This window comes from Bactrocera neohumeralis, chromosome 4 (genome assembly GCF_024586455.1).
Source record: "Bactrocera neohumeralis isolate Rockhampton chromosome 4, APGP_CSIRO_Bneo_wtdbg2-racon-allhic-juicebox.fasta_v2, whole genome shotgun sequence".
Lineage (NCBI taxonomy): Eukaryota > Metazoa > Arthropoda > Insecta > Diptera > Tephritidae > Bactrocera > Bactrocera neohumeralis.
The window spans coordinates 19,458,924-19,485,141 of record NC_065921.1 but is presented as its reverse complement, the minus strand read 5'-3'; the positions used below and the strand labels follow the sequence as shown (position 1 = coordinate 19,485,141).

General features: G+C 33.3%; 4 protein-coding genes across 7 annotated transcripts; 2 read left to right on the top strand and 2 right to left on the bottom strand.

The window, feature by feature from the left end:
- Nucleotides 1-95: 95 nt before the first annotated feature.
- On the top strand, nucleotides 96-20,991 carry LOC126754471 (tumor necrosis factor alpha-induced protein 8-like protein). 4 transcript variants are annotated; one of them, XM_050466447.1, is made up of 7 exons: nucleotides 96-304; nucleotides 377-493; nucleotides 14,916-14,993; nucleotides 15,689-15,843; nucleotides 16,075-16,212; nucleotides 18,178-18,449; nucleotides 18,555-20,991. In XM_050466447.1, exons 3-7 carry the CDS (start codon nucleotides 14,930-14,932, stop codon nucleotides 18,607-18,609), a joined length of 684 nt encoding a protein of 227 aa, XP_050322404.1. In that variant the 5' UTR covers nucleotides 96-304; nucleotides 377-493; nucleotides 14,916-14,929; the 3' UTR covers nucleotides 18,610-20,991. The 4 variants fall into 4 exon arrangements, with proteins under 4 accessions (XP_050322404.1, XP_050322403.1, XP_050322406.1 ...); XM_050466446.1 differs by having other exon boundaries at nucleotides 96-317; XM_050466449.1 differs by lacking the exon at nucleotides 14,916-14,993 and having other exon boundaries at nucleotides 96-493.
- Nucleotides 20,992-22,061: 1,070 nt separating this feature from the next.
- Nucleotides 22,062-22,912, bottom strand: LOC126754473 (39S ribosomal protein L43, mitochondrial). Its single transcript, XM_050466450.1, has 3 exons — nucleotides 22,695-22,912; nucleotides 22,513-22,619; nucleotides 22,062-22,451 (listed from the first exon to the last, which is right to left on the bottom strand). Exons 1-3 carry the CDS (start codon nucleotides 22,829-22,831, stop codon nucleotides 22,114-22,116), a joined length of 582 nt encoding a protein of 193 aa, XP_050322407.1. The 5' UTR covers nucleotides 22,832-22,912; the 3' UTR covers nucleotides 22,062-22,113.
- A 244-nt stretch (nucleotides 22,913-23,156) lies between these two features.
- Nucleotides 23,157-24,218, top strand: LOC126755524 (28S ribosomal protein S15, mitochondrial). The gene is made up of 3 exons (XM_050468160.1): nucleotides 23,157-23,432; nucleotides 23,487-23,620; nucleotides 23,689-24,218. The coding sequence occupies exons 1-3, from the start codon at nucleotides 23,224-23,226 to the stop codon at nucleotides 24,162-24,164; spliced, it is 819 nt and encodes a 272-aa protein (XP_050324117.1). The 5' UTR covers nucleotides 23,157-23,223; the 3' UTR covers nucleotides 24,165-24,218.
- Nucleotides 24,219-24,317: 99 nt separating this feature from the next.
- Nucleotides 24,318-26,172, bottom strand: LOC126755523 (cyclin-dependent kinase 9). The gene is made up of 4 exons (XM_050468159.1): nucleotides 25,819-26,172; nucleotides 25,654-25,738; nucleotides 25,330-25,587; nucleotides 24,318-25,257 (listed from the first exon to the last, which is right to left on the bottom strand). The coding sequence occupies exons 1-4, from the start codon at nucleotides 26,013-26,015 to the stop codon at nucleotides 24,571-24,573; spliced, it is 1,227 nt and encodes a 408-aa protein (XP_050324116.1). The 5' UTR covers nucleotides 26,016-26,172; the 3' UTR covers nucleotides 24,318-24,570.
- Between the last annotated feature and the right edge of the window lie 46 nt (nucleotides 26,173-26,218).

Genomic DNA, 26,218 nt, shown 5'->3' with positions numbered 1-26,218 from the left:
TACTACGCTATGTGCAACTCTGTAGAATTTTGTTGACAAATAAACCCTAATGTGGTTTTGAGTATTTTCTTTTCAATTCAATTCTATATCTTTGGGCGATTGGTTGTTTGGAAATTGCGTCGGGCGATGTTGTGCATAAAAATAAAAAACAAAATTGAAGATAATAAATTAAATTTCAAGTTCTAATGACGTGCATTTGTGATAGCTATCCAAATAAAGCAAGTGTATATTTATGAACGTAACGCGAAACCAGATAGAAGTGAACAAAGGCACGAAAGCTTTGTGACGACTGAAAGTTTTTTAAGTGAAGTTTTTATGTGAGGAAATTTAAATAAATTAAACTAGGAAAGACTATAATTGCATTGAACTTCCATAGTGTTGTTTGGTGTAATAATAGCAACATAGCTATTGGCGGCATAACATTGGGAACTACTCTACAACTACTGATTCATTGTCATAACTTTTCAGGATAGCATTTTAGGAATTGTTCAAGGTAGGTAAATAAAAGTTTATATCTAATGAATTTGAAATGGATATAAGCAGCTACTACTTCAATTGTCAATCAATAATAGCCAAACTTATTTATGCATTTTTTTGCCTAAGAACGCAAACATACACATGCACAACGCAAACATTTTAGTGATAGCCCACATTAAACGCCTTATATCCTTGAGCGTCGTTGAACGGACGAAACGCACCCTTCAATCAAGAAATTTTACCATCATAGACCAGCGCATAAAAAGTCCTAAAACATGATTGTGAATGAAATAGCAGTGGGGTGTTGTTAAGCATGCAAAGGCACGAACGGTGAAATGAAACTTCCGCTACTATATGCCTATATTTGCGTTTGTTCAATGCATGAAACGAAATATTTTATTATTTATACAAATGCGTAGCATATCCATTCCACATATGATTTGTCTATACTTATCATGGTTAAATATCTGTTCTTTCTGTGGTTTCAGTTCCTATAGTATTTATAAACATACATACATACATATATTTGCCCCTATCCATACATACTTATGTATATACATACATATATCACATTTGTTGATTAAATTTTAATTCTGAAAGTTAATTACATATATTTTATTTTATTTTATTTCTCAGTATGCTACAAAACAAATTTATTTTGTATATTAGTAGACAATAATTTAGTATATATGCTCGTGCATTTAACGATATTATGAAATGACCGTTATTTCGTTTTTCCAATTTGTGCACTGAACAGAGAATATTAAGTTTGCCAAGCTTTTTCTTGTTTAAATACGTAAATATAAATACAAATATAAAACTTTATATCAATAATATTTCTATGCATCAGTATTCCAAAAATAAGGCTTCAAACCATAAAGCACGCCAAGTTAATTTAAATACGCACTATCATATCGTATTATATGTAAATAGAAACCAACTCGCTTCCATAAAAAGCATCTGCCTTCTAAACATAATAATTTCTAACCAATATACTTTTGTTTAAACACCGAAGCAAATCAAACGCTAACGCAACTATCATTTTAAATTCATTGCCTATGAAGCCCATTATTTGCAAAGTGAGTAACTGAAAAGACTCCCAACTGAAAAAAGTTTTTAACGTTTTGGAAAGTTTATTTGCTTCCACTTGGGCAGCACACTTGCTGTACGTTTAATCTGCAACACGTTATTACTTCAACCATATTTGAACCGGCAGTAATTTCCGGCTTTAATGAGGATTCTTTTACCGCTACTTTGTAATATAATTTTTCATTGCTTTTGCGATCATTACATTTAGCTTCGAGTGTCTTATTTAGTTGGCTCAAACAAATACCCCTTCTTTTCCTTCTGAAGAGCATACAACCACCACCAGCTAAATACATATTTAGATTAAAACATACATTAGTATGCACATTCATTTCAATTCGTTGGCACAGCCATAACAGTCGTTGTGTCCAATCACTTGCTTCTATTGTGCTGTCACATGCCCTCAGTAAGCCCAATGTGCCACCGCCGCTCAACGGAAACAATCCCCGTATGTCCAACGTATTTGCGGCATTTGGCGCGCATATACGCTTATTGGCTATATACATATACATACATACACATGTACTGTAAAATAAACATATATAAAAACTTTTCTATTTCATTTGAAGCTACAATTCATCTGCCTAAATGAATTCAAGCAAATCGATTGTTTGGGCTTGTCAACAATTGTATTAAATTCTTGTTAGTGTTCGAAAATTGTATGCACACATTCAAATAATACATACTTGGATAATTAATCTTTATGCCGTAAGCTAGGGTGTTAGTTTAATTTATTTGCGGACTATGTTATTCCCAACTTCTTATGTCAGCTGTTTTGTTGGACTGTATAGTATTGAGGTTTGTTCGTATACAAAAAGTTATATATATGAATGATATAAAATTATTCAACTATATATTTCGAAAAATTAAAATATTACACTTTTTTGTTGTAAAATCGTTGCATTTAGTGATGCCTTAAAAAATATGTAATTTAAATATTTGAGTCTTTATTTAATATTTGTGAAACTATACATTGTTTTATGAACTACGATTTTTCTTAATTATAATGTTTTGCTAACACCAAACATATGTTATAGATATCATTAGGTAATTACTTCCTAAGTTATTTCCCTTACAACTTAATTTCACGCAAAGATTTTCGTGTAATGTCTGTACTCTGTTTAAAAATTCCAAACGCCATAACTTCAACTTGTATTTGATTTGCACGGAACATGTAGACATGCCAGTATGAACAAGTGTTCAAAGTCACGTTAAAATGTGCAGTTAAAAATATTTACTGCGCTATTTCAGCCTGTCGACGAGGTGGGTGGCATCTGGCTGAGAAACAGGCTCTAAATATGCTTTACAAGCATTTGTATGTACTTGCATAAATATGTAGACGGGTTCATATTCACTTCCATACATGTAGATGCATAAATTTACAGGAAGTGCAATATTCATTCAACTAAAATATGCATTTTGCAACCTGACCAACTAAAAATAAATCACTCTAACAGCATGACTAAATTATTCGTGTAGGCATGCAGAGATTATGAATGAAAAAGTAGTCACCTTCGTATATGTACATATGTATTTACGTGCATTTATGCAATTTGTAGAGATTCACTCAGGTATTCGTGGCATGCCTCTCTAAATAATTTTAATCTTATTTATTAAAATGTTTCAGAAATAAGTATTAACTTTGTATTTAAAAATCTGGCACTCATATGACAGACAGACAGCACAGGGCGCTTCGATTTTTTTTTTTTAATTAGCGATTTTTTCTCTCCCGAATCTCAATAAGTGGTCATGCAAATTCATTCTAGGTATAACATACATAAGTATATGCATAAACTATAAAAATGTATGTACATATGTATGTCGAAAGCAATTTATTTTCAAAGTTTCGCAAAACCGCAACCTATTCTATAACTCAGAAAATTTATCCATATTATTGCCTAATGAATATGTAGCTTTAATGAATATGTAGCTTTCATGAATAGTTCGCTTATATACATAGATCTAAATGCCAATAGCAAAGCTTAAATAATAAAGGAAAATAATTAACCCGTGCGCTATTGTTTATTAATAAAGGCATACATATGTATGTATGTATACCATATACCCAGTAGTCAAATCTACTAAATAATTTATAAACTACTTCATAAATAACCATCCACCGTTAGCCCAACCGAATTGAAAATAGTGAACGGAAAATTATTTAGTAGTAATTTTCAAAACTGAAAGCTTCATAATTTCTTGCAGAAAGTTCTAACTGTTATAGTTGTTGCTGTAATGACAAAAATAAGTCTGATTAATGTTGCCAATTGGCATTCTTTCGACAAATAAAAATCCAAGTCGGTCAGTTTATGTAGACCCGACGCTTGTTTGAAAAATACACGAGTGATGGGTTTTTAGCTTTGGTACCGCCGACGTTAACGTAATTTTTTTAATTGAACTCGATTGCTATTTGAAAACTTATGTTGAAATAATATTTTTTAGCGTTTATCAAATTCTTTTACTTCTTATTGCGGCATTCTAAAAATAATAGTTCCATAATTATCACAAAAAATGTTATCTTTTCTAATAAGCTCCAGTTTTTATTAAAAACAGTGCCTTAAATTGAAGTCTTACACAATTGTATTTCCACAAAATCAAATAAATATTTATCATACAAGTACACGGTCTATTTATTAATTGATAAGCTCTTTAAATGTATACAAATGTTGATAAGTGCCACCCAGTGTCAGCGTCCGAAGAAACAAACAAACAATCATGCCAACAAAAGCTTAGCAAATCAAGTTTATTCCGTGCGTTAACCGACCAGAACTGTCAACAAATATTTTACACACAAATGGATATATACTTATGTATATATGTATGTATTTATGTTTGTGCATGTGCAATAACGCCTTCTCAACTAATTCATTGCTGAAATTGTGCGCACAATTTTAATCCAGTTTAATAAATCAACGCTGAACGTCTGATTGTCTGCGAAAAAGTTTCTCGACAGCAAGCTTTTCACTGACTCATAATGCATTTACGTAAATACGTAGTATTTTACCTTATCACTCGTTATCATTTTAAAATTACATACAAATTTCGTTACTTTTTGTTTTGTGTTTCCTCCGAATGTGTTTTGTACCGTTACAATTTGATTACTTTTGCTCGACTGTCATTACTCGTGCAATTCCTTCGCCTGCGTTCACACGCCACCCAGCTGATACAGTGCTACAATTAATATTCGTCGACACTTTATTGGAATGCGAACATTTGCTCTTTGTACGAGTCACTCCACTGAGCATTATAAATATTAGTAAATATTGTCATCGTCACAGCTGGAAATGATTCATAAATAAATTGTAGAGCACATATGATTTCCTTGCAAACTATATACATATGTACATATATATATATATATATATATGTATATACTTACGTATTTATATACGTATCTGGGCATGTGTGTTCTCAAGATGTATAAAGAAAGTGAGTGGATTTTCAAGAATTCGTCAAGATAAAGAAAATATTTGGCAAGCTGTCAAAATTTCATCACAATGTAAGTGAAAAGCATATGATAAAAATTTGTATGTAAAGAAAATTATGAACGCTACTCGTTGAACGCCCTCTAAGCACTCTCATAGCAACTTTAACGCACCGAATATTCTCTTCCAAGGCGTCAATCGTCTCGGGCTTGTCTGGGTAGACAAGTGATTTCACATAACCAAAAAATAGTCGATTGGTGTTACATCCCACGATTCAGATAATGGCTCTATATCGTTCCCTATTTACTGTAAAATTTTCACCGACTTCATTTTTGAAGAAAATTCCCAAACATTCCCTATGCGCATAGAGTACACCAAACAGTGATTTTCTAAGGATGCAATGGTGTCTCAACAATCTCTAAATGCGACAATTTTGCTTATTGCCGCACCCATTCAACCAAAAGTGTGAACTTCATCGCTGAACAATATTTTCTTGTGAAAGTCGTGAGTCGTCAGTGCGCACTGTACAGAGTCCCTCAGGATGCGCGTTATCGACTAGAGTTAACGTTGTCGAATTATGCTGAGCAATTATGTCGACCGAATTCTGGACGCAGCGTGTGATGTGTTGTGCCAACCGAACCGAATTTAAGGTTTTTGCCTTGTAATTGCAAAATCAAAACAGCTCTGGCGCAAATCTTACATTATTTAATTAAATTCAGTGGAACTAACTTTTTAAGGGGAACTCTACACCGTAATCGCAACTTTTCCACCTTGCTTAACGTTGGCGTGCAGTAGCAATCGCTTAGCGACAATTAAAAAAGTTCACTTACATACTTCACTTGCTTTTAATAACTTAGAGAAAGTTGAATTGGAAAAGTTTATCGCTGCGGTGACCATAGCAACGGATCTTTTCATCCAGTTTGTGGCACGAAAGTTGATTCTCGTACATGCTTTTGAACTTGCCAGCAGTAAGAATCGCCAATTAAACAGGTGCAGGTCTGGTATATAGAATCATATTTGCATACAGGGTTGTTCATACATAAGTTTCTTCTAAATTTTTTTTTTTTTTAATATTTTAACAATTGTCAAATGTTTTGTTAGATAAACGTTTTAATTTGATTTCACAAACCGAGGAAGGTCGATTGAAATTCCTACAACATCGTTATGAGTTACCAGAATTTTATCCGACTTATTTTTCTTCTTTATTGGCGTAGACACCGCTTACGCGGTTATAGCCGAGTTAACAACAGCGCGCCAGTCGTTTCTTCCTTTCACAATGTGGCGCCATTCGGAAATTCCAAGCGAAGCCAGGTCCTTTTCCACCTGGTCATTCCAACGGAGAAGCGGTCTTTTTCTTCCTCTGCTTCCCCCGCCGGGTACTGCGTCGAATACTTTCAGAGCTGGAGCGTTTTCGTCCATTCCGACGACATGACCTAACCAGCGCAGCCGTGGACTTTTAATTCTCTAAACTATGTCAATGTCGTCGTATATTTCACAAACATAGCTGATCGTTCCATTGATTGTGATATTCGTCGCGGCCAACGCGCAAAGAACCATAAATCTTTCGCAGAACCTTTCTCTCGTAAACTCTCAACGTCAACTCATCAGATGTTGTCACCGTCCCTGCCTCTGCACCTTATAGAAGGACGAGAATAATAAGTGGTCTTATAGAGTTTGGTTTTTGTTCGTCGAGAGAGGACTTTTTCCGAAGTAGCACATGTTGGCAAGAGATATGCTGCGTTGGATTTCGGGGCTGACATTGTTTTTGGTGTTAATACTGGTTCCAAGATAGACGAAATTATCTACGACTTCGAAGTTATGACAATTAACAATGATGCGGGAGCCAAGTCGCGAGTGCGACGACTGAATGGAAACATTTCGTTTTGCCCTCGTTCACTACCAGACCCATTCTGGATTCGATAGTTCGAATTATTTTCCCCAGCACGGGATTGAAGTAGTCGTACGATAGGTATTCGCCTTGTCTGAAACCTCGACGAGCTGAAGTCCTTCCCGGCAACTTTTAAACTAAAGGTTGTTATTTCGTTTAAATGTCCAAAAATGCACTAAATTTGCACACGAAGCATGTACTGAATTCTTGAAAGTCCATTTCAGCTTTTCAAGTCTTTTTGGTGGAATTTGAATCGTTATTTCTAACTACTAAGAGCAGCCTCTGCCAAAATTATATGGAAATAAAAACAATATGTTTATGAACCACGGGTTATAAAACACCAAAAAGCCATCTTTCATCAAGTTTTTTGTTCAGATATTCATACCTTTTGCACATAAAAATTTACTATTTACATTATTTGCATTTTTTAGAATGTCTGTAATAAATTAGCACCACATTTTACATTTTACAGCTATTTCACCTCTCCACATCCAATCTGCGCTTATTCTTTAGTTCTTGTGTATTATTAATAATTATTCAATCAAGAAAATAAACACATTAGACAGACTTATGCAAATAGTATTCGCATAACTTCTTACCTGAGAAGCACTGACCCCTAGCAAACTAGTCGAACAACTTGTCATAGCTAAAGCCGATTTCCGCTTGTTTACGAAATACCCTACTGCGGCATTCATTATGAAATCTCGCACATACTTGTCGCTGTCAACTCAGACTACTGTCTAACGTTTAAAACAAAAACAAAAGCCATAAAACAACAAGCTGCGTCTGTCTGAACTGTGGCTCCTCCAGCAGCTGGAGACTTCTGCAGCCCGCCATAATTAACAAACATACATACATACAATTTTAAGAGACACATGTAAGTGCTTAAACCGGCTGAGCGAGAGTAGAACACCCAAAGAAAAGAAAAAAAGAAAACAGATGTTTCCCAAGCAGGTTGTGCTGTGTTTGCGCATGTGCGCAGGGGTATTTATAGTTTGGAATTTAACTGAAATATGCGATTTTGTAAATAGAATGCGCGCCTGGAGCAGCTTGCAACTCCAAACAAACATATTTTATTCGAAGCAGGTCAACTTACACTGATGAACTGCTGAATGAATTGTACTTTTTTTGGTTTTGCTGTTGGTTGCAGAAAATATATGTATACGAGGGTTGGCATTTATATTTCGGGATTGGAGAACAAAAACAAATATTAATCAGCGAATATATGTAGCTTTATTGTTTTTTTTTTAATATTATTTATTAATATTTATAAACTTTTGCATGCGTTTGAATCAGTTGTCGAAGCACTTTTGTCACACTGATTCAGGTATCTCCAAAACAGGCGTTCTAAACTTACCAACCGCCGCTTCAGGTGTCGAAAAACGTTAACCTCTTAGTTTATCTTTTACGTAGGGGAATAAAAAGAAGTCATTCGTTGCCAAGAAAGGACTATACCGGTGGCTGGCTTATCAAATCGATGTTTTAAGTACTCAAAAATGCAGTTGTTTCGGTCGATGTGCGAGAGCTCGCATTGTCATGGTGAAGAATGATACGTCTTCAGCAAATGATTTTCCAAATTTCTTGATAGACAACCGGCAAACAAATGGTTGTATACCACTCAGAATTTATTGTTCTGCGTTGTTCCAGTGGTATCGTAGCGACATGTCTAATTTTTACAAAAGATCAGGCAATCATTTGATTGGAAGTGGTTTGTAAGCGAACAACTTTTGTGGGACTCGACTCGTGTGGTAGTTAACAGCTGTTTACTTTCGTGGTCATACGAATAAAGCTACGATTCATCATCTGTCATGATGACATAGACGTGTTTCGATGCACCGTTGTCGTATTTTTTTCTTTAGCAAATCTCTCCACCAATCAATACGAGTCTTTTGTTAGCGATTGACAAATTGTGTAGGATCCAGCGTGAACAAATTGTTTTTTTAATCCAATGTTCATGCAATATTAAATCTCACGATAGATCACATGACGATCTTGTAATATCAGTTTCTGCACAGCATCAATAGTTTCTGGAACAACTACAGATTTGGAACGACTTTCGTGAAATTCGTCTTGGAGTGGTTTACGACCTCGATGGAATTCATCATACCATCGATAACCACTGGTCCTTGATGGAACTTCATCGCTAAAAATTTAATTAAGTTGAATGATGTTTGGTTGCTTTTCCTTTGTTTCAAAAGTTGTAAAAAATCACGCGCAAAAATGTTCAGAATTTAATTCAATTTTTTTGCCGAGAAGAACATCAAAAATGTCAAACTTGACGATGATTTTGTGAGTTACCCCATTGCTAAACTAGGGTATCCAAATCCGGAAACATAAAAGGCAACCTACGTATGCTTGGATGTAAGACCACCTGACATCATGACATACTATATATATTTATGTAGGTACAATTGAACATCAGCTGTTTTCATTCATGCCATTTCTTAGACCAGTCTAATACATACATATACATATGCATATATTTATACGTACCTAGGATTGTGTATGTTTAGATTATTAATCAAACATGTGTATAATTACAGTCTCTTTAGTCTTAACAGTCGCATATGGTGTTTCTAACCCGAATACCATATTAAAAAGCATTAGAAACCCCAAGTGATCTAATAATAGAAAATAGTCGGTTAATTTAAACCCTTAAATGTGATCCCGAGTAAAAAACAACTACATTTTCACTCATTTATCATCAGTTTTAATACAAATATTTATTATATCCCCAAAAAAAGACTCTTTTCAAAGGAGTCGTCCACTTTTTCATACACTTGTTATGAGGCTCGGCTGGGATGGCCTTCCATACTTTTAGCGAAGTTTGGTTTCTTCGGTTTTGGCTCATTTTTTGAGCATTTTTCCTGTATTGTTGAACATTTTCGACATATTCATACACCCACGACTCGTCACCAGCAATGATGCCCTTAATGAAAGAGGGGTTCCCAGCTACATTGTCAAGCATTTCTTTCACGAAAGAGTCAGGTCTTTGGGTACGAGTTTACCACTAACACGCTTCATATTCAAAACATTAATAACCGAAATATTTTGAGTCGACTCTTATCAAATCAGTTGTATCCCTAATGACAATACGACGATTTTCAAACATTGTCATTAAGAGAGATAGCGAATTGAATGAAGCAAGTTTTCGATGATGTCTCGACCGCCATTCAATGCTTTGTGCCACTCAAATACTGGTGTTTGTGTTGAGGTAAACTCCTCAAGACCAGTACAAAGATCGGTCAAATTTGATCTAAAACTCCGTTATTTTTTTTTGTAAATTTTTTTTTTTTAATATAGCTAAAAATATGGTGTTTAGTACGTCTCGAAACATTCAATCTAGATCTTTTAAAAATTCACGAAAATGGCATACAACCTTAACATTCCCAACAAAAAATTTGAAAATTCCTGAAAAACTGCAGAACTATGAAGGAATACCCTCTAATACTCCAACTTATAATTCACTACTAATTTACATACATCATTTATTGTTTACATACTTTCATTTGTAATCTAACCGTAGAAGACCTAATTGCCCCATAATTTATTAATTTCCATTGAGTGGAAACTTGTTTGTATTGTTGTAATTCGACATGTAACAACTCGTGTTGCATAAGTGCTTAATCCTCTTGACTCATGGTTCCTAAAAAAGATTTGATAAGATAAAAATTTATCGAATATCGAAACTCACAGATAAAAACGTTACCCTTTTAGTGACTGAATCAAAAGTTGTTGTATTTGCCATAATAATTATTCTCCTTCATGGCTCTTAGTACGGTTCCGGTGATAAATCATTAGCGGAAATTATTGTGTTTTAACGAGGCAAGCGCCAATTTTTCCTAATGGTCAATTATTATCGCTTGTTTGTTGTATTTCAATTTTGGTTAGACGAAAATTCCATTAACTTTTGACCTTTTTGTGTTTTCTTTTATGAGCTTATACTTTATTCTATCACATAGTAATTTTGAAATATTAAATTAATAGACATTGCATATTTTTAAAATAGTTTGGCAATTTCTACGGCAGGTTAAGGCAACATTTTTTTGTCAGGGCTAAAGTAGTACTTTTCACACATGAATCTTTTATATTTAGTTTTTTTTTTCTATCTAATGCTGGTAGTTTAACATACTTTTGGATGCATTTAAACCCATTGTCGAAGCTCGTTTGCCACTCTGATTGAGGCATCTCCCAAGCATGCCTTTTGAAGACATCAACCGCCTCTTCAGGTGCCGAAAAATGTTAACTTCTTAGTTTATTTTTTACGAACAAGAATAAAAAAGAAGTCATTCGGTGCCAGTCGATGTGTGAGAGTAATCCTGATTTCGTGAAATACACCTGGCAAACAAATGGTTGTATACCACTCCGATTTTACTGTTCTGCAATGTTCCTGTGGTATGGTTCCGACATATCCAGTATTTTTAAAAGAACAGACAGCCATTTGCTTGGAAGTGCTGCATGCGGCTCAACTTAAAACACACATACAGTCGACTGATGTTTATGTTCGGGCTCATACGCGTTAATCCACGATTCATCACCTATAACGATGTCATAAACTTGTTTCGAAACACCATTCTCATATTTTGTTTATAGTACATTTCGACCAATCGGCACGAAGCCTTTTTTGAGCGATTGACAAATTGTGAAAGATCCAACGTGAACAAATTTTTTTACAGTCCAATGTTCATGCAATATTGAATGCATGCTAGTCCCAATAATGTTCATATTTGTCTCAATCTTACGACGGGTCACATGACGATCTTGCAAAATCATTTTGCGCACAGCATCAAGATTTTCCGGAACAACAATAGATTTTGGACGACCTTCCAGAAATTCCTCTTAGAGACCTCGATTGAATTCATCATACCATCAATAAACACTGGTCCTTGTTATAGCTTCATCGTTAAAAATTGAATGAAAATCATCGATGCACTGTTGCTGAGTTAATCCACGTCGAAAGTTGCAAAAAAATAATCACGCGAGAATATTCGGTATTTTTGTTGAGAAGAATATTTTAAGTTACTGTAAACAACACAAATAGCGCTCTTATGTCAAAATGTTCTGAGTATGCATGCCATCAAAAATATCAAACTTTACGATAAAGTTGTGAGTTGCCAGATTGCAGCACTAATAATATATACAGACAGGCAAATGAACATAGACGGACATAGCTAAATTGACCCGAAATCGAATAAATTTTGAAGGGTCTGCGACGATCTTGGATGTTACAAATTTCAAAGCAAACTTAATATACACTGTTGAGCGTTTAAAAAGTGTCGCGGATTTGTTTGAGAACAGGTCATACAGAGCAGGAAGACTGAAAGGTTAAGGACGCCACTAGAATTAAAACGAAACTTCAAGAAGTGGTACTATCTCAAGTTAATGAAAACTATTGCAAATTGCATAATTACTACTCATCGACCGTTTTTCCGGATCTTACCTGTAGCTCTTATTTGTCGATATTTTGATTTATGTTGACTTTACTTTCATTGATCGTCTGTCTCTCAATATTTTACAATCCGTCCAATAATCTGACGGAATCCAATTGATTTTTCTACTCAATCCCCAACCCTTTGCTAAGGATGACCACATACTTGTTTACTCTGACGTCCGCAGTGTGTCACTTAGTGCCGTCCTGCTCGTATCAAATGCGGTTTACGCGCACATCCAAGCGTTTGTAGCCAAATAATTCAGTTTGCCATGACACCACCGACCCATCAAAATTTTATTTGCTCAATAATATAACCTTTGCGTGAGCCTCGCAAGGATTCGTGTTTGTAGTTAAATTATAGTACCATTAAATACATTTTCCCCATACGCCAGACACTGCCATGTCAAGGTAAAAGGTGCTTGCGCCTTTCAACTAAATTTTTAATTTGTCGACGTGGCAAGTACACGAGTCTGCACAAATAGAATAATTGTAAAGCAAAGAACTTAGACCGGCATGTGGCAAATTCAGCGCGTACGCAGCACCTACACATACGCGCATATCAGCCTATGTGGACTATGTGAGCTCACAGAAGTAGTTGAGGGAGGTCCTCGTAGCTAACTGTAAACAAGAAATACTTGCACACGAACATATAGACATGCGTTAATGTATTCTTAGCACGCTATTGAGATTTAAAAATACACTCAACAATATATACAGACATGTAGAAATTAGAAACCGTCATATATAGTAAAAATATGCGTTGTTCTAAAGTTATGGCAAACATATAGTAGCATAGTTCTAGTGAAACGAAACCTCAAATTATCACCATTAACGTTTTGGTTTCGTCCTACTTCACGCAAGCTCTCAACTCGTAGTACAACGTAGTCTTAAAGTCGACTTTCATTCAATATAAATTTTAATGTCATTTGACTTGCCTTGATACTTTTAGATAGAGCTTTAAATGTAATGGTATAATTTACTTGACTGTTTTTGTTTTGCGGTCCCGGTTTTGTACCCGGTCAGCTCGCCAATATCTCTTATTGACCGATTCAGCACTTTTGAAACGCGTCTCTATCAAACGCAGCAAAATGCCCGATTTTACTACCCTGAACAAGGTATATTATGTTTGACATGAAGTCTTTAACAAGAAGAAGGAAAGGTCGGAGACCCTCAAATACAAATGATCAGCGTGACGAGCTGAACAGATTTAAGCATATCCGTCTGTCTATATATATATGTTTACTAGTCCGTCAGATAACGTTATGGTATTTTGCTTACATTCTTTCCCCAAAAAGTTGTTTGAATTGTCGATATCAGACCAGTATAGCCCTACAAACTGATCGATCAAAATAAAGTCCTTGTATAGAAATCTTTTTGATTTGAAAAATTATCGTCACGAAATTTGGCATGTATTATTGTCCAAGCCAAGGCTATAATATTCAAACATATTGTTTGAATCGGATTACTATTGTATATAGTTGCCATACAAACTGATTGATCAAAATAAAGTTCTTGCATGGAAAACTATTTTCTTATAGAGTATTGTCCACAGCAGCGCTACAATATCCAAACAAATTGTTCAGATCGGACTACTATAGCATATAGCTCATCAATTGGTTTTTCGGGTGTTGCTGAATCCTTAAGTAAATTGGAATCAAGAGACAGATAACTCTACTATAATTTCCTATCGCTCTGCCATATCTTCCTCTTTTGTATTTTTTGTTATTGTCGTTGTGGCGGCAGAAAACATTCTTGAAATAACTTCGAGGAATGTTGCCGAGTTGACAGTCTTCGATCGGATAAAAATCTGATCCGTTCTGATTACTTTAAACCGACTATCGTGCAAACGGATATTCGTTTAAAGATGGAACAATAAGATCGGGAGATTGTAGAAAATTTGCCTCATACAAGCCTTTCATCCGCTCTATTTATGGTGATAATATTTAAAAAAATCTATGAAATCGAAATATATATACATATATATATATCATCTGATCAAATTTGACCCGAACTGGTTTATTCAAACTGACCGTGCAAATCGGATCTCAACATCTCTTACCCATAGACTCAACACATTAGTGAAGAGTTGTCTATTTTTAAGGCAATAATCGACCTTTGTTTGAAAATTCAGGAAATTCATGATTTTTTTATTAATCAAGATAAAAATCAATTATACAATATATTTGAACTCTGTTCATTTATTGAGAGGTTTAAGGTACAGCAGCGTAATTGAATTACTTTAAGATTACGAAATTATAATTGTTTAGAACATTATACAGTAAATTAACTCAACACAAAACCTAAGTTGTCATAAAACAGTTAATTTATATTTCACATTTTGCTTATCGTTTCTAAATAAGTAAATAAACAGCATATAAATATTCTAACATTCCACTCAACACTGCATCAATGAATATTTATTATAATTTTGCAAATTTTCCCAACTGCACACGTAAAAAGCCTGCACTCACTCCTTAATGTACATACATACATATGTTTGTATATATTTCCAAATTATTGAAAATGAAAATCTCTTGCAATTTCGATTTTTCTTCTTATCCCATTTAAAAAATTGCATACAAACTAAACAAAACGACTACGATGTCAGGATTTGACAGCAAAATGGCAGCGGAAGGCTTGCGTCAGTGTCTGCTGCTATGGAGCGTCGACTATTGGAATCTAGAAGGTAAACAAGCGAGCACTCAACCAGTGAACCACAATCACCATATATCGCATATGAGTTATGGAAATAAAGCTTTTGGTTCTTTTGATTTTTCCAATTTAAATACTTAATGCCGTTAGATATTTTCGTTTGTGTGCTTGTTGTGTGTGAGGTACGTTTTGTGCCTTTGCACTTTTATGCCTTTTGTAATGTATTCAGTTTTTTCACATTATAATAGTTTTTTGTTTGCATAAATCAATTCTAGACCTTTTGTGTTAGTGGATAGTTATTCTAGTTTCCTTGCCTGACTTCATTGCAATAAAAAAAAAAAAAACTAGAAGTAATTATTTTCTCATGCAAATCGAAAGTAGTGCGCAGCAGACGCCCTTCATTTGAATGCAGTGGAGGCATGTGTTTTGTTGTTATTATGCACTTTCTTACAAATAAACGTTTCTTAAAATAGTTTTTTAATTTTATATAAAGTTTTTATTTTCTAAATAGTTTTGCAATTACATATTTATAAATCTATTATAAGGCGTATGTTGAGTTGTGTGTTTGAAAGCTGCGTATTATAGTATTTGTTATCTCAATTGTATTATTTATAAAAATTACGCATTTAATGCAAAAAAATAACTGTTTTGTAATATTATAATTTCATTTGTATTTATAATTTCATATTTTTTATTATTTTCATTGTTTCTTTTTTCACTTTTCTTCAGTTATGGCTGACAGCGCTTTCAAGTCGCGTGACATTGGCTTGCGTGCCCAGAAGAAGATCCTCTCGCGCATGGCCACCAAGAATATAGCGAAAACCTTTATTGACGGCACAACCGCATCGCTTCTTGATAATTTATATCGCCTTTGTAAAATGCATGTAAGTGCGCGCTCCAATCAACTTTTTCACCAGCTCCATACAAACATATGTACATATGAATAAATAAAATTTAATAACCACAATTTGTGAGAACTTTTCATATTAAGTATCTTTATATTATATACTCGTATATACTTACATACTTCCTTAATAAAAGCTGCCTCTTTTCTTACACCAACTTTCAATTGCACAATTGTATTTACATTTATATATCTACATACTTTAATGCAGACGGGCAACAAAGTTAAAGCGGAGAAGCTGATAAAAAATATAATAAAAATTGTTATCAAAATTGGTGTCCTACATCGAAATAATCAATTCAGTGCCGACGAACTGAAGGATGCGGAAGTCTTTAAGCGGAAGTTTCAAGTAAGTGTAATCAAAATATGTTTGCATATAAATATAATTAAATGCAAGTAAATATGTATATAACAACAAAAGTAATTGCAAATAATATTATAATTTATAACCAGTAAATATTAAAAAAAGGGAGATAATTCTTTAAATGTGTACAACTTATGTACACGAGTACACTATTCAGCTTTCATTAAGGGGTTACATGGGTTTCCTCGGGTAAAAAACAGCCTTTTTTCAAAAATTTTTTTCTGATAAAAAAATGAAATACATATTTTAATCGAATTTTTTATTGTTACTCTATTAGCAAAAATATTAGGATATTTTTGGGAAAAAATATTTTAAATATTTATTTAATATATTAATATACATATTTATTGAGTAGTTCTCGAGAAATCTTTCCAACCGACTTCAAAAACACAGTTTCACAGAAAAACGCGTTTAAAGACGCCGGTCTTAGCATAGCTAGCCTCGAGCGCACAAGTTCTGAAGGCTGTATCTCCGAAACTATTAATCGGATCAACTTGAAAATTGAGGACAATATTCTAGAGGTGTTGTAGAATTTAATAATTTTGTCAATAGATGTCGTTGCAGTCGCATATCTCCAGTGCTACCAATCACATTGTGTCATACCATATAGTGTTGGAAAGATGAGATTTTAAGCTTCATTTATCAAAAAAAAATTAAATTCGGGGAAGTTGAAAAAAAGTTACAGCTGTTCAAAAATAAGTCAAAATAATGACAAAAATCGCTATATTTTGAAATTTTTGTATAAAAAAGGGAAGAATGCCACGCAAGCCACCAATGAAATTTGTGAAGTTTACGGAGACGATGCTGTATCAGTTCGTGTAGCACAACAATGGTTCGCTCGCTTCCGTTCTAGAAATTTCGAAATTTCGATTTACACTGATGGAATATTGTCTCTAGAGGAAAATTTCGAGTCATTTTTTTTATTTATTTATTAGTATAAATATAAAAAAAGTAAGTTGAAGTTTGATTAGAAATATTAAAAGACTTTTTCGACTACTCAATAAATTAACTATTTTCATCCATTTAAAAATAATTTTTTAACGGTATTTAAAATATGAAAATTAGACATATTTCGAATGTATTTTGTATACCACCCTTATTTACCTGATCTAATACGAGTAAAATGTATATTGAACCTGATGTACTATGTAATCAAAATTGAACCGAACTGCCAAAAAAGAATACATTTTTTAGCAGAAAACTTGAGACCACTCAATCTAATTTTCCAACAAATTGTGATCAGCCTCGGCGGGGATGACGAATTTTGTTTACTTTTCCCGTTTCGGCTTATATTCAAGAATTAGGTCTTTCGATATGAATCTAACATGGACACGCTTCATACCCAAAAAAATTAATCAAAATTAGTTGGGTCGATTCAAAATACATGTGATTTCCTCTGCTATCTCTCTAATGGCAACACGACGATTGATCTAACACTGTTTTTTTTTAATTATTTTATGTTATCGTCATTAAAAGAGGTGGATGGATGACTCGTATGAGGCAAGTTTTCGATAACTTCTCGACCTTCACTTAAATATTTGTGTTCGCGATGAAGTAGACAAAAAACTTCTGCAACATTTTCAACGATTTCGTAGCCGTGATTCCATTGGAAACACAAAATTTAAAGCAACTACGTTGTTAGCTTTTTTTGGTGGTAAAAATTACCAAACAAACAAAGTGATATATGAAGATCTAACTTCACACTAAGATCAAAAAATTTGCACCGATCGGGGTAAACATTTTTCGGCTTGGACGCGCAGTTTTTAATGGTCAGTCCGAATCAATTTTGATCCGATAGAAACTCATTAAACAAGAGCTAACGTTTTTATCGTTTGTTTCAGAGTTTTGTATTACAAAAAAAAAAAATTACCGACTTGATTAATGCTTAAAAATTAAATTTCACCATACAATTTTTTGAAACATTTTATTTACTTAATCTAATTATTTCAGAATACACAACTTGCAGTGATTTCCTTCTATGAAGTAGATTACAGCTTCGACCTGCCGTATATGCAAAAGTCCATTGCTGAATCACATGCCACCCTCAAGTCAATTGTCCAACGACATCTCACCGAAAAGTCGCTAAATCGCATCGATGAAGTCTTTAACTTTTTCGGTGATACCGCACTCTTAGAGACCGCCTTCAAACCCAATTCGCCATATCGTGAATTAATGGGCAAAATTGTCAGCGACATAAATACTGCCATGGAAGCGGGAGACATGTAAGTAAGCGTGTGCGCCGTGTATGTGCAACACAAAATTTGTATTATGGACACTTTGACACGCTTACACACTCAACTCCTCGTCTTGTCTCGTCTCGTCCAAAGGACTGCAAAGTACTTTAAACGCGGCGGCAAAAAGCGAAGATGTGAACGCAAATGAAAGGCTTAAATGGAATTTAGGTCATTAGTATGGAACAAGAAACCAAAAATAATATATATAATAACAATAAAATAAATTACAGCACTTTTATCGAATACGCTTGTCTTAAATATTATAAATCACAAAAAAAGAAAGAAACATAAAATAAATAATGATGATGATACTAAATATATGTATTTGCGCTAACAAATAATAACAGATGTGACAGGCGTTATTGATGTATGTATGTATTTATTTATTTATGAATTATTATGGCGTTGATTATGTCATTGCCGATAATTGTGTTTTGATAATACGAATATTTTTGATGCTATTGATTGAGCATTCTAATGTTAACAGCGTTATTGATAAATTCTATCGATAACAATGATAATAATATTTATTATAAGCTAGTAAATATGAAACAAGCAAACAAAAAAAGTAATTTTTGAACGATTATTTTTCTATGGTGATATTAAATAAATAAATAAATAAAAAAAAAACTAGCACATAAAATGAAATGCAAACAACAACAAGGAATATGCACAAGTGCTGAGCTATTGATACATATTGAAAAGAAAGCATTTAAAGACAACAAAGCACAATTGTACAACATAAATAATATTATCGTTTATTTTAGTGTGAAGATTTGATTTAAAAAAAGTTTAATAAATTAAGAGAATTGAAATTAAAATTTCGAAAGATGCGTTACAGAATAAAAAAATCGGTTAAGTTGCAAGAAATTTCTTAAATTCTAATTCATTAACATAATTAATTTGTTTCAATAAGCAAAATTTGAAATTCGTCAATTATAAGTATTATTATTGATATTGCTTTCGCATTACCTTCGTATTAACCACTCAAATTAAACGAAAATATTATTCATGCGTACAATGGAATTGCAATAACAGTTTGGCGTCCTGTTCGTTTATTGATTGTTGTATCAAATGTATTGTTATTATGTAGACTAAGCAGATAAGTTTAAGAAGCTAAAATAAAAAAACAAAAAACAAATCGTAATGCATTCACAGGCTACAGAGTTGCCACAAATTTAACAAAAAAAAAGACGAAATTCGAAAAAAACCAAGTAAAAAACAATAAAAGCAAACTTTTTCTAAATTAACTACTAAACATTTGTATTAGGTACGCATGTGTGTACATAGTTTCAATACTATTTTTATACTACGACATATGTACAAGTCATTTCAACAGAAAATTAAAATGAAAATGAAAACTCTGTAAAAGCTCAATTATTGTCTGAGCATTAGGGATTTTTTCAACGTAGTAAAGACTCATTACACTGCAAAAAACTAAAACTAAAACTAAATTTACCCTAAACATATGTAATTGTGTACGTTTGTACGTTTGTAAACTACTATGCTAGTGTATATGTACTATGTATTTTAAAGGACTACGCAAATTATAATATCAATTTTGTATTTTCTATACTAAATGACTAAACATGAGTTAACTAAACTAAACATAACTAATATTAAAAGTTTTCGAGCTAACAAACTGAGCCTTTTGCGCATTATAAGCATTAAATTGAGAGAACGTTACAAATAATGCCACTGACTATTAAAAATTCGTGGCTTTCGTGAGGTACTATATTTACTACGCTAAATTGAAAAACTATTAATACAAAAAAATATTTCGCTGCATAAGTATATTGAAAGCATTCGAATCACTTTTTAAAACATTGCAAGGCTAATGTACTTAATTAATGAAGTTGAAGAAGTTAAAACTGAATTGCGCCGATCAATCATTGATCTCGTTTGAAAGAAAAGGATTTCAGGCTCGGCTTATGGCAAAGACATTTTCTCAGCAATAAAATTTATTAAAGCGCTGGCCAATACTACTATAATAATAATTTTGCTGCACCCTGAAATGCTTAGCAGAGAAATGCATTTAAGAAAAAATTGGTTTTTTCAATGCCATACACAAAAAAAGTAACGTGACGTTTTGAGCAATAAATCGCGGCATTTTAGTGTTTTTTACATTAATAATCGTAAACAAAAATTAAAAAATACCGTTGTACGAAAGTGAATTTATTTATATTTTTAATTATTATTTTTTTAACTCGGTAATTGAACTTCAAATCTAATTCTTGATTTTTCTCACTCTAAAATTGAATTTAACATTATTTAAATGGAAAAACTTGTATCCATAGTACTTGATTGGTCTTTAATATTTCCTTTTTTCCAATATTCGCTATGTGTAGTTCTATTAATAAAAGCAATGCATCACATTCCATGAGCTTATGCTAACCAATGTATAGATTTTTCGTTAATTGCACTTAAAAACACTTAATGTTTCCATATCCGAAAGCAACCTTAAAACGTTCTTTTAAGAATCGTAACAAACATATCGTTTACCGTTCTTTATTTGGATATACAAAAATAACTACATACATATGTACATGATTATTGTACTCAAATAATGTACTCGTATTTACCCACTGATATACCAACGATTATTATAATGTACAAGCGTGCATATACACACATACACTTACACGCACTAATACACTATAAAATTATACAATTCATAAATTTACTCAAAAGTTACCTTGAATTGTTATTATATTTTCTTTTACAAACATATTCTAAAATATAAAAAATCTTGAAATGTATGCTTATTCTTTATTTACAAAACGTATGGTGCATATTTTTTTATATTTTTACTATTAAATTAAAGTTGTATTACAAATTTATATTTCATATTTTTTGCGTCTAAAAATAATTCCTTATATTCAAGATGTAATGTACATGCATACACATACAAAAAATTATTGTTAATGAAAGAAACAAAAGTTATTTTAATTAGTTTACAACTATAACAGGTACATATATATTTATATTATTTGATATTATATGTAGTTGTCGTTGAAGAATGACTGAAGGTGTTATATTTCTTTGAAAATGCAGTAGCAATAATAGTCATATCAAATTGCTGTTTAGTTTATGTGCGAGTATTGTCATGAAATATATTAATTTAAAGTATTTTGTATTTATGCTAAAAATTTGGTGTTTTAGTGGTAGAGGAATACCATTAATTTGTTTTATATGTTATTAAGCCGTTTTAAGTTTTAATTTATTAAAGAATAAATATATGTTGAACACCACAAAAAAGGGCACTTTATTAACTTCAGCAACAATGTAAGTATCAACTGTTTCAAAAAAAAATTGAAATTTTGCTAAAATGGATGGCTGGCTTACTTGTTTTTCTACAAAAATTATCAAATATACACAACAGATCAGTATATCAGAGTTATTGTTGTTGTTTTTTACATTTCTGAAATATTTTAGAGGAAAGCTGCCGAATTTACAATACTTAGCCGGATAAATATCCTGGTGCGTTCCGAGCCTTACTGGCGGAATCTCAACACAGCCCTAACATCTGCTCCGGGGTTGCATTGACACGCACAGTTCTTACATATCCTTGCCGGTTTAAAAAAGATTAACAATAGCATATTTTCTTTTCAACACTTTAAACTATATTTTTTGTTCTATTAATTAATTACAATTATTCAGCACGTTTTTCTTCCAACACTTCATCTGTGGATTTGTTTTTATCAGCAAGACGCTGTTGTTTAAATAATTCAATAAGTTTATCAGTCGCCGATTGTTCCACATCGAGTGGTCGTGAAGCGTCTGCGTTGGGATAGGTTGCCACGTTTGCCTCTGGTGCTCGTAAAGTAAACGGCGTCCATGGACCTTGTATTGAAGGCACATCAGTATGCCACATTTTACGTAAACGCAATGAACTTGAACTACCATTCTGCGTTTTCAGCAGTTGAAGCCATTTGGAAATGTCATCTTTATTGGCATTGCGGCAGTTTAGCCATTCGCGATCACCATTTACTAAAATTCAAAATCAAATGTAATATTTGTGCATATATTGTGTTAATACATATTTACTTACAATATTCACCAACTAGTACCGGTCCACGATGACGGCGAGGTTTCACATAAACCACTACACCGGGATTTTCTTTGGCAAAGTCAACCAGATGGTTCTCAATGAATTCTCTATTTATGTAAGCACAAAATGTTTTTTAAATGTAAACATTGCAAGCAAGTAAAGAAAATTTTATAGGTGAGTACCTCATGCCACGGCTAGAGCCATTGTTCTTACAGAACTTTAATGTAACACGCTGCAATTGGCAAACATAGCGTCCAATGCCATTTTGAAGCGGCGCGCGTGGAAATCCAGATTTAAGGAATAAATGACTGTTCGACATTTTAATTTAGAACTTAGTATCTGGTGAAGAATCAAATTATTACTTATGGAGAAACAGAATAAGAAGCTAACCTATTTGTTATGGAATAAACAGCTGTTGCAAGGGTGGTTCTGTATTGTTTAATACTGAAAACAAAACCTAATGTATGCATATAAGATCTGATGCAAATGTAATTATTATATTTCAAGCTTATAATTCGACAATAAATAAAGGATAAAATAACGTGTATCCTACAATTTAATATAAATATTTATGCAATTATTAAATTTTTTATGTATAACAAAATAGCAACACTGTTGTGACATAACCTACTTTTAGTTGACATTTCGTAAAACTAATTTAGTAGGTTATTTTGCTTTTTGATATTGTTCATAATTTTAACATAAAATAAAATGAACTTTGGTAAAATTCTTCGCACATCCAGCCTACATTGGCAGTTGGCACGGGATTACGCCTTCAAATCGGATTTGAAAATCAAATGGGTACGTCCCGAAAAAATTCCCTGCACAAAGCCGGAGAAAAGTGGAGATTTAGGAAAATTGCCATCAATTAATGAAAAAGAATTACGATTGGATTTTAAAAACTCCAAAGAGTTGCAAGAGTAAGTGAATATTCACTTTAGCTATTGAATACTATAATTTTTTTTATAATATAGCGCCGATCCTCTCGTACAATCACTCTTTCAACTTGAAAATAACCCCTTAGCAGAAACTTCACGTTATTTACGTGACCAGATGATCAAAGAAGTTCAACGACATCCGCTTGATTATGGTTCTATGGAAGCCAAATGTAAGATCTTTTGGAAATTGTTAATGCATTAGTTTCTGTTAAATAAAAATACAATTTTTTCAATATAGTGGCACGAATGACGGTGAGAATACGAAGTATGCAAGAACAACTTGATAAATTTCCTAGAAATGTCAAAGTGAAGGTTTCTTTAAAAGAACTAATTGACAAGCGAAAGAAATTTTTGAAATATTTACGTCGTTGGGACTATAGAAGATTTGAATTTATGTTGGAGAAGCTTGATTTAGTTTACAAACCGCCACCAACAAAATTCCATTGGGTAACTAGAAAGGAATCCCTACAAAAGCTTACTGATGCGCATTGTGAACAGATCAAGGAGGATCGCCTTGCTGAATATCGTAAAGTGTTAAATGAGCAGAAGATTCCCTTTTTAGAAGACGCAATTAAGAAAATGGAATTTGTACGCAAAGAACAAATTGATTTAGAAATACCACTCACCGTAACAGAAGAGCAAATAGCAGACTTTAAAAGAGAACTTGAATATCTGAAATCCGAACGAGAAACAAAAACGGAAGATAGAGAATAATTAAAACCAAAACACATTGTTAAAACATTATAAAATAAATATTCGTTAACTAAATTTTATTGTCTTGCCATTAGACAGAGAAAATATATAGCGGTCCTAGTTGCGCCAGTTTAAAATTAACGTTTCTATCTATAGAAGCAGAACAACTAAACATTTACAAATATAAACGAAATTTATTTGCGCATACATTTTGCTGCTTCAGCCTTTAATTCAAATACACACACTAATTTTCATTTAAATTTAAATATATAAACTTATAACTAAAGCATGTACCTAATGGTAAATCTGAGTTAAATTGAAAAGTAAGAAAATACGGTTACAACGAACGGTAGCACAAATCTTCCAACCGTGTTAATGTTCACGGCATTCAACGAAAGTCGACAAAAATACTAAAAAAAAATAAGGACTACCAAACACGGTCTATCAAACTATTATCCTGTGGTTTTTGATTCATTGTCGCCATTTGTTGATGATAATTTCTCATTTGATTATTGCGACGTGGTTGTGCCAAATATTCGAACATACTTTGTGAATGCTGTGAAAGCATTTTGCTCAAATCACTAGGCATTGGATCAGTCCAAAAGAAGTCATGATTAAGCGCCGTGTCCGCATCGATACGTTTCTTTGGATCAAGTGTCAACAGCTTATCAAGTAGATCACAGCCATTTGGGTCTTTTACATAGGGTCGCAAGCGTTCTTTCACACGACGCTTTTGATTTTTAGGTAATTCCACCGATTTATATAATTCCAATTCTTCGACTCCAGACCATACATCCGGTGTAAATGAACCGCATAATTGAGAAATGAAGGTAAGTTGTTGTTGTTCTGTATTTCCTTGCATAATGGGCGAACGTGTCCACATTTCAGCCATAATGCATCCAGCACCCCACATATCGACAGGTGGACCATAATTACGATCACCGAGCAGCAATTCAGGCGGACGATACCACAACGTAACAACCCGATTTGTATAACGATTTTTTGTATCGTTTTTCGGTATACTAAATGCACGCGCCAAGCCAAAATCCGCCAATTTCAACACACCATGCTTGGTAATAAGTACATTTGCTGCTTTCATATCACGATGCAGGATCTGTAAATGTTACACAAAGAAATATAGTCTAATAAATTGCACATTGTTTCACGAATTTGTAAACATGTTTACCTTATTGCTGTGTATATAATATAAACCGTTTAATAGTTGCTGCATAACCTTCTTGATTTCGCCAAGACTGAATTTAACATTGATGTTCGAGAGCAGCCCGGCCAAATCGTGTTCACAAAAGTCGAAAACCAAGTAAAATGTTGAACGGTAGCCGTTACTTGCAGTCGCTTTTGTACGGCAAATTTCGATTAGATTCACCACGTTTTCATGCTTTAACAATTGCAGTATACGTATTTCACGAAGGGCAGTAATAGGAAACTGTAATTTAATAAATTTATATAATTGTTGTTAAAATGTATTTCACAATAAAAAAAATGTTCTTACGCCTTCTTTTTCGTTATCCATTAGCACTTTCTTCATAGCGACGAATTTTTTGTTACCCTTCTTTTCGCGAGCTTTGAACACTTCACTGAAAGTGAAAGCGAATTACAATTAAAAACCGTGGACACATAAAGAAATGAGTGTTTCAATTTTGTTGACTACACTTACCCGAAAGTGCCTTGACCGATTTTTGCAACCTTCTCATATTTAGAAGATTCATCACAATATGGAAAATCATATTCTTCGATGTATTTCTGTTTTTCGGCCAATGAAAGTGTTCGTGATGAACTAGAGGACGTCACGCCAGGCGTCGACTGCATTGAATGCGGATGCGGAATGTGTTCATCTCGTCCACGAGAGGACATGCTGTATGGCCAATCTTGCCTAGTTTTAGGATTTTTTTTTATATTGTTACGTTGCCGTTTTCGATCGTGTTTGTAACCTGCACAATTTCAGCCTTTTAAACTATTTTTTACTAATAAATAATAAATAATCTTTCAGCAACGATCTAATATTCTTAGAATGTAATTACTTTTTGACAGTTTATGTATTTTGCAGTGATAGCTGT

Coding starts and splice junctions, on each gene's coding strand:
- LOC126754471 (XM_050466447.1), top strand. CDS start 14,930: ATGGCAGCGGAAGGCTTGCGTCAGTGTCTGCTGCTATGGAGCGTCGAC. Junction 15,844..16,074: donor ATCGCCTTTGTAAAATGCAT/GTAAGTGCGCGC, acceptor ACTTTAATGCAG/ACGGGCAACAAAGTTAAAGC. Junction 18,450..18,554: donor GCCATGGAAGCGGGAGACAT/GTAAGTAAGCGT, acceptor TCTCGTCCAAAG/GACTGCAAAGTACTTTAAAC.
- LOC126754473 (XM_050466450.1), bottom strand. CDS start 22,831: ATGTCGAACAGTCATTTATTCCTTAAATCTGGATTTCCACGCGCGCCG. Junction 22,620..22,694: donor GGCTCTAGCCGTGGCATGAG/GTACTCACCTAT, acceptor TTACATAAATAG/AGAATTCATTGAGAACCATC. Junction 22,452..22,512: donor GGTACTAGTTGGTGAATATT/GTAAGTAAATAT, acceptor TTTGAATTTTAG/TAAATGGTGATCGCGAATGG.
- LOC126755524 (XM_050468160.1), top strand. CDS start 23,224: ATGAACTTTGGTAAAATTCTTCGCACATCCAGCCTACATTGGCAGTTG. Junction 23,433..23,486: donor AACTCCAAAGAGTTGCAAGA/GTAAGTGAATAT, acceptor TTTATAATATAG/CGCCGATCCTCTCGTACAAT. Junction 23,621..23,688: donor TGGTTCTATGGAAGCCAAAT/GTAAGATCTTTT, acceptor TTTTCAATATAG/TGGCACGAATGACGGTGAGA.
- LOC126755523 (XM_050468159.1), bottom strand. CDS start 26,015: ATGTCCTCTCGTGGACGAGATGAACACATTCCGCATCCGCATTCAATG. Junction 25,739..25,818: donor ATCGGTCAAGGCACTTTCGG/GTAAGTGTAGTC, acceptor TTTCACTTTCAG/TGAAGTGTTCAAAGCTCGCG. Junction 25,258..25,329: donor ATTATATACACAGCAATAAG/GTAAACATGTTT, acceptor TAACATTTACAG/ATCCTGCATCGTGATATGAA.